The sequence below is a fragment of the Nothoprocta perdicaria genome, unplaced genomic scaffold (assembly GCF_003342845.1).
Source record: "Nothoprocta perdicaria isolate Ctin4 unplaced genomic scaffold, notPer1 scaffold_338, whole genome shotgun sequence".
Classification (NCBI taxonomy): domain Eukaryota; kingdom Metazoa; phylum Chordata; class Aves; order Tinamiformes; family Tinamidae; genus Nothoprocta; species Nothoprocta perdicaria.
The window spans coordinates 425,537-439,316 of record NW_020455575.1 but is presented as its reverse complement, the minus strand read 5'-3'; the positions used below and the strand labels follow the sequence as shown (position 1 = coordinate 439,316).

Genomic DNA, 13,780 nt, shown 5'->3' with positions numbered 1-13,780 from the left:
ATTGAGGCTGGAAGGAAACTCTGGGGATCATCTAATCCACCCGACAGGCTCAAGGAGTGTGTCACCTAGAGCACGTGGCCCAGGACCCTATCAGCTTTTAGTACCTCCAAGGATGGAGAGATTTGATATTGATGTTGTCATCTTTTCTGCCTGCAGTTCCTCCAGGGATCGTGGGGGAAAATAAGCTGGAAGATGTGAAAGTGAAAGAGAAGCACAGTGTTACCCTCACGTGTGAAGTGATAGGTAAAAATATACAGTATTACTTGTCATTACTGATCAATCCCATGGTGTTTCTCATCAGTGATTTTGTTTTAAATAGAACCTTCAATCCAGTGGAAATTTTTAATTTAAGATTCAACACGTAGCAGAAGGAAGGAATTCATACATATAGCTTGTATGCAATGTAACCAAGAGGACAATGCCTTGATATTTCTACTTGAAAACCCTGTAGGATTAAGGGGATGTGTATATAGAACCTTCAGAAGGCTACAAGGTTATAGAATATGTATTCAAAATATCTCTCTAAAGGATATATTTCAAGAGAACATCTGAAACTATATTTTTCCATTATTCGATTTATTCTATATATATTACATATGTAGAAAGCTTAGGCTATTTTAGAAACTGTGGAACAACTAATACTTGCAATTTCCTGTAATTCATTAAGGGAACCCTGTACCCCAGATCACTTGGATAAAGGATGGGCAGCCCCTCCTTGAGGATGAAGATCACAGTTTTCTGTCCCGGGGGCGTTTTCTGCAAATCGCCAATGCCCAAGTCACCGACACGGGCAGATACGCGTGTATCGCATCTAACGCGGCTGGAGATAAGAGCAAAAGCTACAGTCTGAATGTACTTGGTAAGAAAGCAAGTGGTGCTGACTGGTGCAGAAAAAGGGCTAATCTCAAGGCGACCACATAGTCACACTGAGATTTTATAGCCTTCGTTTAGAGCAGTGTTTACCAGACACAAGCCAAATTCCTACACCGGCTGTTCAATAGACAAGTTGCTTTTCATGGCATTCCCATCTCTGATTCGTGCTTTTTCTGCTCCCAGTGTCTCCAGCCATTGCGGGTGCAGATGGCCGTGGAATTGCAGAAGACATCACTGTTATTCTCAATAGCCCAACCTCCCTAGTTTGTGAGGCTTACTCCTACCCTCCAGCCACAATCACCTGGCTGAAAGATGGCAGTCCTGTGGAATCAGACAGGAATATCCGCATATTGCCAGGTAAAGCCTTTCTTTTTCTTGTGGAGAGGGAAAATAGAACTTTACTATTTTATTGCTTAATTACTGTTACAGAACTCTTTTTGATAACATCTAAGAATATGTTTTTATTAAGTCCAGTGTTTTGTACTTTGGCAGACCTTTGCATTACAGTATCTCTAAATGCTTCACAATTAACTGATTAGCTCCTTGTATTTTTTTCATATTGAAGTATTTGTCCTTTTGTTCTGTAAAGATAATGTTCTAAAGTTCACTGCAGTTACTCACGAGTGTAAATAATGTGAAATTCAGTGTGGAAATGAGCTAGGTAGAAAGAGATACAACCAATAAAGTTAGTAAAATATGAGTGATTTTTTCTAAGTTACTAGTAATTTGCCATTTTTCTCTCTATGGAATAACTAGCACACCTGTGAAGATGGGAAATGGGAAAAGCTCCACTAGTAACACTAAAGTAATGCAGAAGAACAAGTAATTTAGTATTGTTAACCGCAAGTGTTCAGAGGAAAAATGAGTAGTGTTATTAGCTAGAGGTTGAATTACTACATTGGGGGACAATTTCTGGGAATGCAGTCTGAAAAGAGTTGCAGCCAAATGAAATAGTGACTCATCTCTGAGAATGCAGACAATATAAATAATAAATAAACAGGGTGCTATGGGAAGGAAACTGATGGGTGTCCAAGTTGTAAAGGCCACCTGAACTCCTAAATCCCAACGATTCATTCTTGGTCACACTTCATTTCACATAGTGGCTGCTGCCTCTGTCCAGTCTTCAGGGAGCATTAAGGGCCTCTCTGAATTGAAGTAGCACACTGAAACAAAACCACATTTTAGAGGCTCTTGTCAAGCCCTGTGTGTTCAATAGTTCACCTTTACTTAGTCTCAGTGCTTATGCTTCATCCTCTCCATTCTGCTTAATTCCTTTTCTCTGAAGTACAGAACCCTAAATCTAAATATCTTCTAAAAACTTCTTGTGCAGAACTATGTTAACAAATTCTCCAGGAATCCAGAAGCAGAAAATTGGATTTCAAAGTGCTGTGTAAATCACATGCTTGTTCATTACCTTGTCTACCTGGTGATATGTATTTAGTTTGTTGTGCTCATCTAAGAGCAGAATTTGGCTGCAGGATGAAGGATGAAGAATACCCTGTGGACCATTTAAATAATTGGCAAGCAAGAATATAATGTGGTTGCTATTAAAGAATGATCTCTTTTGGCAGGAGGGCGAACTCTGCAAATTCTGAGCGCACAGGAGGACAACGCAGGAAGATACACCTGCATAGCCACAAACGAGGCTGGAGAAAGTCTGAAACACTATGAAGTGAAAGTCTACGGTAAGGAAATACTTCCAGTGCTGATTGGTTTTAGTTCTCCCTTTTCTGTCTTTTGTGGTGTTGGCTGTCCTCGAAGGGGAGATTTTTGAAGCAGTCGTTAGTGGCCTTGTTTAGCTAACACCTGCCTTGGCTGACTGGATGCTTGGGACATTGACTGCAGAAAGACTCTGGAAAAGTTGTTTCTGCATCCTTTACAAGTGCTTTTTTTGGCCGGAAATTTTTGTACCACCCAGTGAAAGACATTTAATATACAACGAAGTCTAGTTTCCATTGTAATTTTTCCGGTTATGAATTTGAAATTAGTTAAAAGCTGCACAACGGGAAACCAGAAGAAGGAGTCTCAAGACCATCTGAGCTCTTTTAAAGAAATGGGGTGGTATGGGAGGTGTGCAAAAAAAATGGCTTAGCATCTAGTGGCAAACTTTCTTGGGTAGGTAAAAGAGGAGGATACTATTTTTATATCCTTCCATAAAATACCATATGCATAGAAGCTTTTCTGTGGAAGATTTCTTGACAGCACTTTTTCCTTTGGGCATCTGCACCTAATACTCTATTTTAATGCTCAACGTCTTCATTATGAGCTCAGTCAAGCATGGCTTCTTACTTCTTTTTATATTTGCTAATCTTCTAGTCAGAATTTGGGTTGCTTCCTCCCAGTAACTGTGCTGTTATTTTAATTACACTAAGTTCCTAATAAGGTCCCACAGGATTAGGAATAATGAGAAGATTATGAAAGAGCTCATTATCAGCGTATAACTATATAGCAAAATAAATGCCCCCTTTCTTCCTCTGAAAAGCCATTGCAGCTGCCAGTCATTCTGATACTGTAGGCTTCAGGGAGAATTTTAAATATCCTGTTGTGAAAAGAATGGGAAGCACTTGAAAAAATAAGTTAAATGATTAAAATATTTTAGGAGACCGATGTGGGGGGTTGCTTAAGAATTTTGAAGTGTTCTGTTTTCATTCTGATTCAGAACAAAACAAAGTTTTGCAACACTGGGGTTTTCAACAGAGTGGAAATTCTGAGTTTTGACCAGCTACTCTGAGGGTGGACTTCAGTTCAAACATATGTTTTTGAAAATAGTTGTTTCCTTTACAATGTTTTTTAGTGGTTGCAGTACACACAAATTTGTAGAATTCAAGCCAAACACCTAATAATGTGATATATAGGTAAGTAAGGCCATGGCCAGGTTTGCATTTCAAAAATGTTTAACACAACTGCAGTAACCCAGCTATGGGAAGGAGGCGGGTTTGAGAGGGGATGCACTTGTCTACCCGGAGCTCACCACTGTTTACCCTGTATCCAACTCGCCTTAAAATGCTGCCTGTGACAAAAAAATGTCTCCCATTTGCTTTGTTCCTGTGCAGTTCCACCCACCATTATCAAAGGTGATGGGTCAGGGATGGGTCTCTCCTCCAAAGAAGTGAAGATCAAAATAAACTACAGCCTGACACTGGAGTGTGAAGCTCATGCAGTTCCTGCTGCTGCCATCAGCTGGTACAAGGATGGACAGGCTAGTCACTGACTTAATTGCTTTTAATGGGCTGGTTTCCTACTGGAACGACTGCATGTTCACTGTCACCAGTAAGGAACATTTATGTACCGTGACAGGCACATTCACACTGCTAAGTCACTAGGAATCATCTTTGCACAGTCTTGCTGGCAGAATCTCCCTTCGTGTTGTGTCTTAGAAACTTGCTGCTGGCCAGAGCCCTGCAAACTGACACCCTTGGGTGTTTCTGTGGGTGCTTGGCAGTACAACTGAGACATGAGTGTATGAGTGCATCCAGCACTGGCCTGGCCCTTGCAGTGGGAGGGCCCTGCCTAGAAGTAGCATCCCCAGGGCATTGCCACATGTTGCTTTGCCTTGGGTAGATTCCCCACAGGCCCTGCTGCAGAACGGCCCCACGCTCCGTTCCTCTGCTGCCCTCACAAGCTGCCAAGAGCTTCCCACACGGTGCTGGCAGAGCTCACAAAGCCACAGAGGCATCTGGGTCCTCTGCAAGGAGGAATTCAAAGTGATTCCAGCCACACGCAGTCTTTGCAAGAGTATCAGGCTGAAGGGTAAGCGATTGGCAAATGTGATGCCACAGAATCCAGCTACCAAGATCAGAAAGATCAAGAACTACTATTTTTGACAAAGACAGAAAGAGCATTGTATCCAGGAAAATGAGGGTTTGATCAGAGTTACTTAGGTGTTTTGAAGCAGGAGAGATGTGACCTCATCTGAATCCCACAAACACGTCTCATCCTAGCATAGGTTTTGTGTGGTATTAACGTATGTGTGAAATTGCCTTTCAGCCTCTTACACCAGATGATCATGTTATCATCCAAGTCAGCGGCCGTACTCTGCAGATTAAGGAGGCTCAGGTAGCAGACACTGGTCGTTACACTTGTGTGGCATCCAACGTTGCTGGAGAGGATGAAATGGAGTTTGATGTAAATATACAAGGTGAACAGCATTCATTTTGCAAAGTTCTTATTTTCTGGTAATCTCATATGCTGAGGTGTTGCAATTGTTGATAATTTTGTATCATTTAGACCAAGTATGTTTGATCCAATCCAGTATTTTTGAGTCTTGTGAGATAAAATATTCAGTGTGACTTTTATGCCATGTATGTTCATGAAAGACAGTGTCTGACTCCTCTTTCATTCACATGTGATATTTGCAGTGTTTTTGAAGTTCTCATCATCATTCTCTCAATTTTATTTTTTTAAGAGTTTTGAGGTAGCTTAAAGCTAAAACTTGATCACAACCAGGCAGTGTAGTGTTTAAATAATTAATGTTGAGCAATGCCCTCGGTGGTTTACTAGCAGATCATCTCACATTGGTATTTATTAATTTCCAGAAAACATTCAGCAGATTGATCTGTTGTTCATTTTGATGAAAGGAGATAGAATTAGCTTGGCTCAGTTGTATTTGGGGGATAATTTCATATATGTAGCTTCCTATTAAGGCTATTTAATGATCACAATATCTTTTTCTTTCTTAAAAATTGGTAATTTCCATTCTAATGATCTTTTTCCCCCCGGTCACAGTTCCTCCTAGTTTCCGAACGCATTACAGAGAGTGGGAAGCTGGAAACATGGTGGACACGGGAAGAGGAGAGAACAAAGACGTGATTGTCAACAATCCCCTCTCCCTGTACTGTGAGCCCAATGCAGTTCCTCCCCCAGTGCTCACCTGGTATAAAGATGGGTCCCCACTAAGCTCTAGTGAGAAAGTCCTGATATTACCTGGTGAGTATTGAAATATTCAATATTTGTATTTCAGTATTGAAATATGTCATTTCATAAAAAATGTTTAGTCATTTATACTCCAGAACAAATGCTGACCGTTCATAACTTAGCTTGCTCAGATCTCCAATGAAACGCGGTGTGGAAGGGATGGAAACTGCTTGGTTTAAATCTTGCCTTCTCCTTCCAGGAGGCCGAGTGCTACAGATTGCCCGGGCGCAGGCTGAAGATGCTGGGAGATACATGTGCGTGGCTGTGAATGAGGCTGGAGAAGCTTCCATTCAGTACGACGTCCGCGTGCTCTGTGAGCCTTCCTGCTTTCCTTTCTCTTTCTAAAAGAAAAAAAACAAAAAAGTTTTGTAGGAATTAAGAAGACATTATATCCTAGATTTATTTAGCTGCTGAAATTCTCTATATTGGTAAATTATGAAATGAATGTGTTTGCATAGGATGCTGAAGTTTTGAATAAATTCACAGAATTACATGAGGATGGCATTAATGCTGACGTTATATTTATATGCTATGTTATATGTTCTGTTAATTAATTATTTTTATATGGACTGAATGGCATTACCCCATCACACTTCTCCATAAAGAAAGGCATATATTTTGTCTTCTCAGTATCATTTGTTCCCAATCCAGCCTCCAGTTTGTGTGGTTTTGCTGTTTTGTCATCTTAAGAATTGCCCCTGAGCCGTGCTGCACTGTGACGTTTTGCTCCTTTGCAGTACCACCATCCATCGCTGGCGCTGCCGGGGACCTGCCTGAAGAAGTGACTGTGCTTGTGAGCAACCCGGCGGTGCTGGACTGCTTGGCTAGTGGTAGCCCTGCCCCGAGTATTGCCTGGCAGAAGGATGGCCACCTGCTAGCAGAAGATGACAAGCACACCTTTCTGTCCAGTGGAAGAAGATTACAGGTAGCACCAAATGAATAACTGATTTTGGGTGTCATAAGCACACAGACTACACATAAAGACAAATCTGTTTAGATTTGCTGAGTATGCAATGCTGTATTTCTTTTTTATTCATCTTGGAGGTGCCGCCAGCCTAAGGAGCATTTGTCCCTTATCCCTGCCCCTCAGCGAATATCCCCACTCCTGTGCCATTCCCCCAGCTTAAATGTTTGCAGGGTTGTTCTGTCAGCTCCATCAGGGAAATCAGTTGGTTAAAAATAATTTTGCAAGCAGAAGTATTATTATTCAGAACAACCAATGCTGTCAGTTTTGTTTGAGCTTCCTTAATGGTATTTAATTTTTGCAAAATTCACTTTCTTTAGAAAGTAATCTGTTCTGAAGAAGAAAACCCTACTTACTCCAATCGCTGCATGAAATTGGATGCATATTATCTGCATCAGATATTAAAGCAGAGAGCTGAGCTGATTTCCATCTGTTCTTGCACCATGAATTAGGAATGCAATACTGTGCAAAAAAGCATATGGAATGCTAAGATTTGTATTTCAAATATTTTGGAACTAATTCTTTTGTTATTAATTTTGAATTAGCTTAATATGACAGATATTTCATTGGCTTTTCTGGAGGCCTGGAATGTGTAAGTTTTGGAAGGAATAGCGTCAGTAGAAGTTTCTCAGGTTGATTTCTTCATAATGCAATTTATCCTACAGTAGGGCAGAAAAGTCCCAATGAAACAAAAAAAAAATCTGAAAGTCCCCAAAATTGCTGCTTTAATTGTAAGCAGTCTTGTATTTCAACTCTACTAAAGTTTTGGGTTTTTTTCTTAGATTTTGAATTCCCAAATAACAGACACTGGCAGATACATCTGTATTGTGGAAAATGTGGCTGGAAGTGCCAAAAAATACTTTAACCTGAATGTTCATGGTAAGTGTATTAATCCCTACTTTGCTGATTGTTTACTTTCAAATATTAGTTTAGTTTAATTCTATTTATTTTAGTGTAGTGCTTGGCAGCTTTATTAGCTTGGTGTGTCTAAGTCACACCAAGGTGGGTGTAATGGAGCTTCTGACATAGCAGAAAACAGAGATCAAATGTAAATTTAAAGTGTCTTGGTACCCCACCCTTAGTGGGACTTTTGATACCCCATGACCTAGCTGCACAACTACCTGTGTAGCTGCACGTGAACACTGAGGGAGCCTTGTGTGTTGGCTGCATGCCCCGCTTAGGCTTCCCTTAGCTCTGAAATCAATACTTACACTCACACTTGCAATCAGGTTGCATAATGGGCTGCTTGAATAGTACTTACGAAAAGTGGTTTCCAGGAAAATTAATGTTGGAAAGCTTTAAACAAGTAGATAAGGGTATTTGTTTTAATATTGCTGTATGCTTTTATAAATATATATAAAATATGAAAAGATACATTCTTTATAAAGTTGAAATATATATTTCTTATCTACAGATAAATAACAAACTAAAATAAAAACATATAATACATGGAAAGTAAGCATTCAATTTTAAAATCTCAATCTGTAACCTTAATATACAGTATGGATAAATAGGAAGCTTTCATACTGAATGCTAACTTTGAACCTGTTAATGTATCTATACTTTCGTACAAATATGAAATATGTATGTAAATTATATCTATAAAATGTGTCACATTTGTGTTTTGCTCATGCAGTAAAAGGCTGCATCATTTAAATATATACCGTATAAATAGTTTAAGAAAAATTCATTAAAAAACACCTCAGATTTTTATGTATTTAATCTCCTACTGTCTTGCACTGCCAATAATCACATCTGTGGGAAAGCAACTAAAAGTAAATAAATGCAAATAGTGAAAAAATGTCATCACATCAAAATCTCCCATTTATTCTCGTGAACTGTTTCACGCTCATTTGTGTCAGGGGAAATAGCCCTTTCCTATTCCAAGTTAAAAAACATGGGCAAAATCACCTGGTGACATTGACTCTTAGTTTCTGCGGTGCCACAGAGGAGCCATAAACTTGGCTTAATGACTGCTCTGTGTCATTCAAGTGACAGGAAGCAGCTGGGGTATTTTGGGTGGATTTGATCCAGAATATTTTAACATTTCATTCTTTGAGGAAGAGGATTCCGTGTTCTTTGGAAAGCTTTTTCCACCCAGTGGAGCCAAGAACATGCCTCTACTTTCCTCTGAAGTGTTTTATACATCCATACTGTAAAAACATGGAAACTAAGACTTGGGATTTATTAAAAGGGAGAAATTTATAGTTATTTTGTTTTAAATAGTAATTGTGGGAAGGTCAAATGTTAAAATATTCTTGTATTTAGAAATACTATGACTTGTAAGCCTAGAAATGCAGCTTTAGAGCGATGCACTCGTGCCAGACTTCTGAACTGCTTAACTCAATACTGCACAGCAGGTTTGTCTGGGTAACAGACAGACTGTGAACTACAGCAGAAGGAATCATTTGTGGTTCTCTAGCATGAAAAAAAAAAAGAAAAAAAAAGATTATTGAAGAAAGAACAGGAACAGTTCAGAGTATCAACAAGAAATGATAAATCTCCCATATATTTTGACAAGGTAAATTTAGTTGCCCTAGCCAAAGTTCTTGAGAGTACAGTGTTTTATAATTAATAAGTCATTAGTCAGGAATTGCAGCACCTGTGATAGCTTAGTCAGCCTTCCCAAATGCTAAGCAGGAGAAGGATTGCACATGAAATTTTTGTGACTTGTAGGAAAAGGGATGACAGCTGAAGTAGCTTTGGTCACACTCCCAGATACAGCCAGAAAGCAGAGATCAGTTCATAGGATGTGAAAGATGTTTTCAACTCAATCCTTTGGCGTATCTCAGCAATTTAACCTTATTTTAATAAATCAGAATCTTGTGGAGTATTTGTTGCTGACACCGTGATGGATACTATTCATGTATTTCTTCCTGCAGTTCCTCCAAGTGTTGTTGGTGCCAATCCTGAAAATGTGACTGTGGTGCTGAATAACTTCATCTCTCTGACATGCGAGGTCACTGGCTTTCCACCTCCTGATCTCAGCTGGCTCAAGAATGGGAAACCTGTCAGCTCAAATACCAACATTTTCATTGTGCCTGGTGAGGAGTCTGCTGCTTTGGCAGCCCGTGGACTTAATCTCTCTGTTTTGCATTGAGGAAGGTGGCAGACCTTTACTAAGCCACTATATTCTCACTGTCGCTCCAGTGAGTAGACTTACATCAGTAAGACACTTGCCTACTCTTGGCCTACTCTATTTGTAAAACATCCAATATTTTGGCCGTTGTGTGAGTTCACTTTAAAAGGAAACTAGCTCAGACAGAACAAGAATGAAATTAACTTTTTGTACTTAAACTTTGTGGGAAAGCTGAGAGAGCAAGTCACATAACTGAGGTGCCCTAGTATAGGTGTTGATAAAAGCTGTGTCACTTTGGCTCACCCCTCAAAGGAACGATCGAAAATTGAGGGGGGAATTAAGATAAATTCTGGTGCTTTAGGTGGCAAGAAATACAGCCATACCATTGACTTTACTGAGGAATTAGATTAATCCATAGCAGACTTTTGATCTCTCGGGTAGAAACCCTTGTATTCTGAAGTCTTTCTACCCATGCACGGTCTGCTCAGGCCCAGGAGTGCCTGCGTCGTCATTCCCACTCCTCATGATCTTCAGCCCCATTTTTTTTTTTTGAATATAAGATTAATATAGTGCCTACCTTCAGTCTGTTGGAACTGCCATTTCATAATAACATTTGAGATTGGTATAATAAGCAGGAATAAATCTGAAGTCTTCTCTCTTTGCTTTAGGTGCTCGGACTCTGCAGATTCCCCGAGCCAAACTATCAGATGACGGGGAATATACTTGTATTGCCAGAAACCAAGCTGGGGAAAGTCAGAAGAAGAGTTTCCTAACTGTCCTTGGTTTGTTTGTTTGTTTTTTACTCTTTTCTGAAATAATATCTACTGCTGTGAAAATGCAGTATTTTATATTTTTCCTTAGGTTATTTTTCCCCCTCTGACAAAACAAAGGCAGAAATAACTCTCAGCTTATTCTTCAGTCCCCCCAAGCATCAAAGACCATAGTGGGACGTCGCTGGCAGTGGTGAATGTGAGAGTGGGCACCCCGGTGATATTAGAGTGTGAATCCAATGCTATCCCACCACCAGTCATCACATGGTACAAGAACAGGCGCATAATTTCAGAGTCTGCAAATGTGGAGATCTTAGCAGATGGGCAAACGTTGCAAATCAAAAGCGCTGAGGTAGGCAGGACTCGTGAGATGCTGCATCTGCACCTACTGCACTGCCGTTAAGTGATAGTTCTGCTCTTGTTGCTGTGTTCCACTAGGTGTCAGTAGGCAACGTGTTTGCAGGAGGCCTTTCGTTCTGCGAAAAGGGCTTAGAGTTAAATTCTGGTTAAATTCTAGCATTGAATTGCAAGAGCATGTAGCATTAAAATTAAATCAACATCAGAATTTCTTTTCTTTTATTTCTAGGTTTATGACACTGGCCAATACGTGTGCAAAGCCATAAATATTGCAGGGCGCGACGATAAAAATTTCCATCTTAATGTTTACGGTGAGCATATGTTAACTACAATAGCTACTATTATACAGCAGACTTTATATGGTGAATAGTTCCAAATAAGCTCCCCAAAGAGTTTGGTAACCCAACTCTTCATATTGCTTCCATTCAATTTGCAGTGCCACCAAATATAGAAGGCCCTGAGCAAGAATGGATCAATGAAACTATCAGTAATCCTGTTACCTTCGCATGTGATGCTACTGGAATTCCTCCACCAACATTAATGTGGCTTAAGAATGGAAAAGCAATAGGTAATGTTCTGTTACGGTCTTTTGCTGCTCTTTTCTCCCCCTTTGGAGAGCTGTGCTGTTCTTAGTCTGTTCTTTGTTTCTTCTTCATCTGTCTCTAAATGGACTCTTACTGACTGTTAAAAACCTTTTGTTTTGTTTTGAAATGATAATGAAAGCTTTTTACAGATCTGTGTTTGCTCTCTTTGGCCTAGTTTGAAGAGATGTCTTCTTGCATGTTTTCAGAGAACTCCGACTCTCTTGAAGTGCACATTCTATCAGGTGGCAGCAAGCTTCAGATTGCTCGCTCCCAGCTCCCAGACAGTGGGACTTACACGTGCGTCGCCTCCAATGTAGAAGGAAGAGCTCAGAAAAGTTACATCCTCTCCATTCAAGGTACGGTATGTGGGTGCAGTGAGCAGGGGTTTGTATGGAGAAACTTGAGTGAACGTCAGTACTCTTCACCAGTGTTAGTGTAATGTCTCTTGCTCATGAATCTTGTCTCTCCTCCATTCCACATTCCCAGTTCCTCCTAATATTGCTGGTTCTGAAATGCCCAGCGAGGTCAGCGTGCTGCAGGGAGAAAGCATCCAGCTTGTGTGCAGTGCTGAGGGAGTGCCCGTGCCTGTCGTGCAGTGGCTGAAAGATGGACAAGCAGTTGCCAGGGAGGAATCACAGAGAACAAGGCAAGCAAAGATGCAGCAGACTTTGCATTCTGTCCCTGTGTAATTTAAAGCCTAAAGAGGGGAGTTAAAACACTGGGCCTGAGTAGTCTTAGCTTAACTGAATTAAGACATCTTCTCTCCCTTCAGCTTTTATGATTCTAGCATGTTTTGTCACGACTTTGATTCCTGTGCTATCCAGATATTGTTTATAATGTGTGGAATGGCCTGCTTACAAAGAGGAGGTCTATAAGGTATAAAATGTTAGCGAAAGCTCTTGCTAAGCTTCCCTGCAGCCTGGCAGAGAGGGCTTGAAGTGCCAGGCCCTCGTTGCCCACCACTGTGCCCAGACCCCATCACGCGGGTTTCCCTGCCTTCTTCCCTCCCAAGAGGATGAGGCAGGGCTGTGCACTGACTTTACTCCAAACACTGCTTTTTGGGTTTGATCCAGAAGATTTGAGCGTCTGAGGGAAAAGCTAAAAATGCTCTTGGTCTAGTGTAGGGGTTAATGCAATATCTAGTGCACATGTAGGAAAGGCTTTTTAGCCTATCTCTAGTCATAATACTTTGCAGAGAGGAGTGGGGTTTTAGCCAAATTTCCCAAAGGATAGAGGTGATTGATTTAAACGTACAAAACTGGCTGTTTATTTGCCAGGTCAGAGGAACATGTAAACAAGCTCACTGTATTTTATGACCTCTCTTGCAGAGTAACTCCAGATGGCAGCACATTAAACATTTTCAGAGCTCTCCCTTCTGATACAGGAAAATACACTTGTGTGGCTACTAATCCTGCAGGAGAGGAAGACCGGATTTTTAACTTAAATGTCTATGGTGAGTTTCTGCAGGTGTGAATCTTGCCCTCAATCCTGTCTTTGTGAGTGCTCCCCAGGGAGGGCTAAGAAATGTATGCCTGTCTTTGGGGTGATATCACAGGCATGTGTTTCCAATTTCATCTGTTGTAGATATCACACTCTAGATATCATAAAATGATTGAAATAGAGATTTGGGGATAAAAAGAAATTAATTCCTTTAGGGTAGCTCAAAATAGCAGAATTCTACTTGGGACGGGTTTTTTTGTAGAGGAAAATACACTGGGGGGCAATTTCCCACAATACTATTCCTTTGTTCTATTAGATAATTCCTGTGAATTCTAGCCAAAGTACCAGCTGTGAACAAAGAGATGAGAAAGAAAGTCAGATTTCTATGATACCTTTGATTTTGCATATTAAAATAGATATTAATTAGTGCTCAACTTTATTGCTGGAGAACTTACAGTTTGCAAAATTGGGTAGCTGCTTCTTATTGCATTGCCTGTGGGGCACTAGTTGCTGGATTTTTGCCTTGCTTTCATTTGCTATCTTGTTTAATACCTCCCTCTTCAACATTTATGAAATACAGTTCCACCAACAATAGCTGATAATAAAGAAGAACCAGAGGACCTCACTGTCCTTGTGGACACCTCTGTAAATATTGAGTGTACTGCTGCTGGAACTCCAGCCCCACAGATAAACTGGCTGAAAAATGGGCTTCCTCTTTCAATCTCCTCCCAAATCAGGTTGCTCTCTGGTGGACAAATTCTCAGGTAGGTTTTCAGTTATTTTAACTAGAGGTGTTTTC

At 40.4% G+C, this 13,780-nt stretch overlaps 1 protein-coding gene across 1 annotated transcript in view; it reads left to right on the top strand.

Annotated features, from left to right (window-relative positions):
* HMCN1 (hemicentin 1) overlaps positions 1–13,780 on the top strand; it is a 144,931-nt gene that overhangs the window by 94,089 nt on the left and 37,062 nt on the right. The window contains exons 49-67 of the mRNA XM_026043730.1: positions 157–243; positions 668–859; positions 1,057–1,230; positions 2,445–2,558; positions 3,927–4,072; positions 4,861–5,011; positions 5,599–5,799; positions 5,987–6,100; positions 6,525–6,712; positions 7,534–7,630; positions 9,634–9,795; positions 10,499–10,612; positions 10,750–10,952; positions 11,187–11,268; positions 11,394–11,525; positions 11,748–11,897; positions 12,028–12,187; positions 12,870–12,994; positions 13,562–13,745. Coding sequence (XP_025899515.1) covers positions 157–243; positions 668–859; positions 1,057–1,230; positions 2,445–2,558; positions 3,927–4,072; positions 4,861–5,011; positions 5,599–5,799; positions 5,987–6,100; positions 6,525–6,712; positions 7,534–7,630; positions 9,634–9,795; positions 10,499–10,612; positions 10,750–10,952; positions 11,187–11,268; positions 11,394–11,525; positions 11,748–11,897; positions 12,028–12,187; positions 12,870–12,994; positions 13,562–13,745 — 2,776 coding nt within the window. The remainder of the gene's footprint in view (positions 1–156; positions 244–667; positions 860–1,056; positions 1,231–2,444; positions 2,559–3,926; positions 4,073–4,860; positions 5,012–5,598; positions 5,800–5,986; positions 6,101–6,524; positions 6,713–7,533; positions 7,631–9,633; positions 9,796–10,498; positions 10,613–10,749; positions 10,953–11,186; positions 11,269–11,393; positions 11,526–11,747; positions 11,898–12,027; positions 12,188–12,869; positions 12,995–13,561; positions 13,746–13,780) is intronic.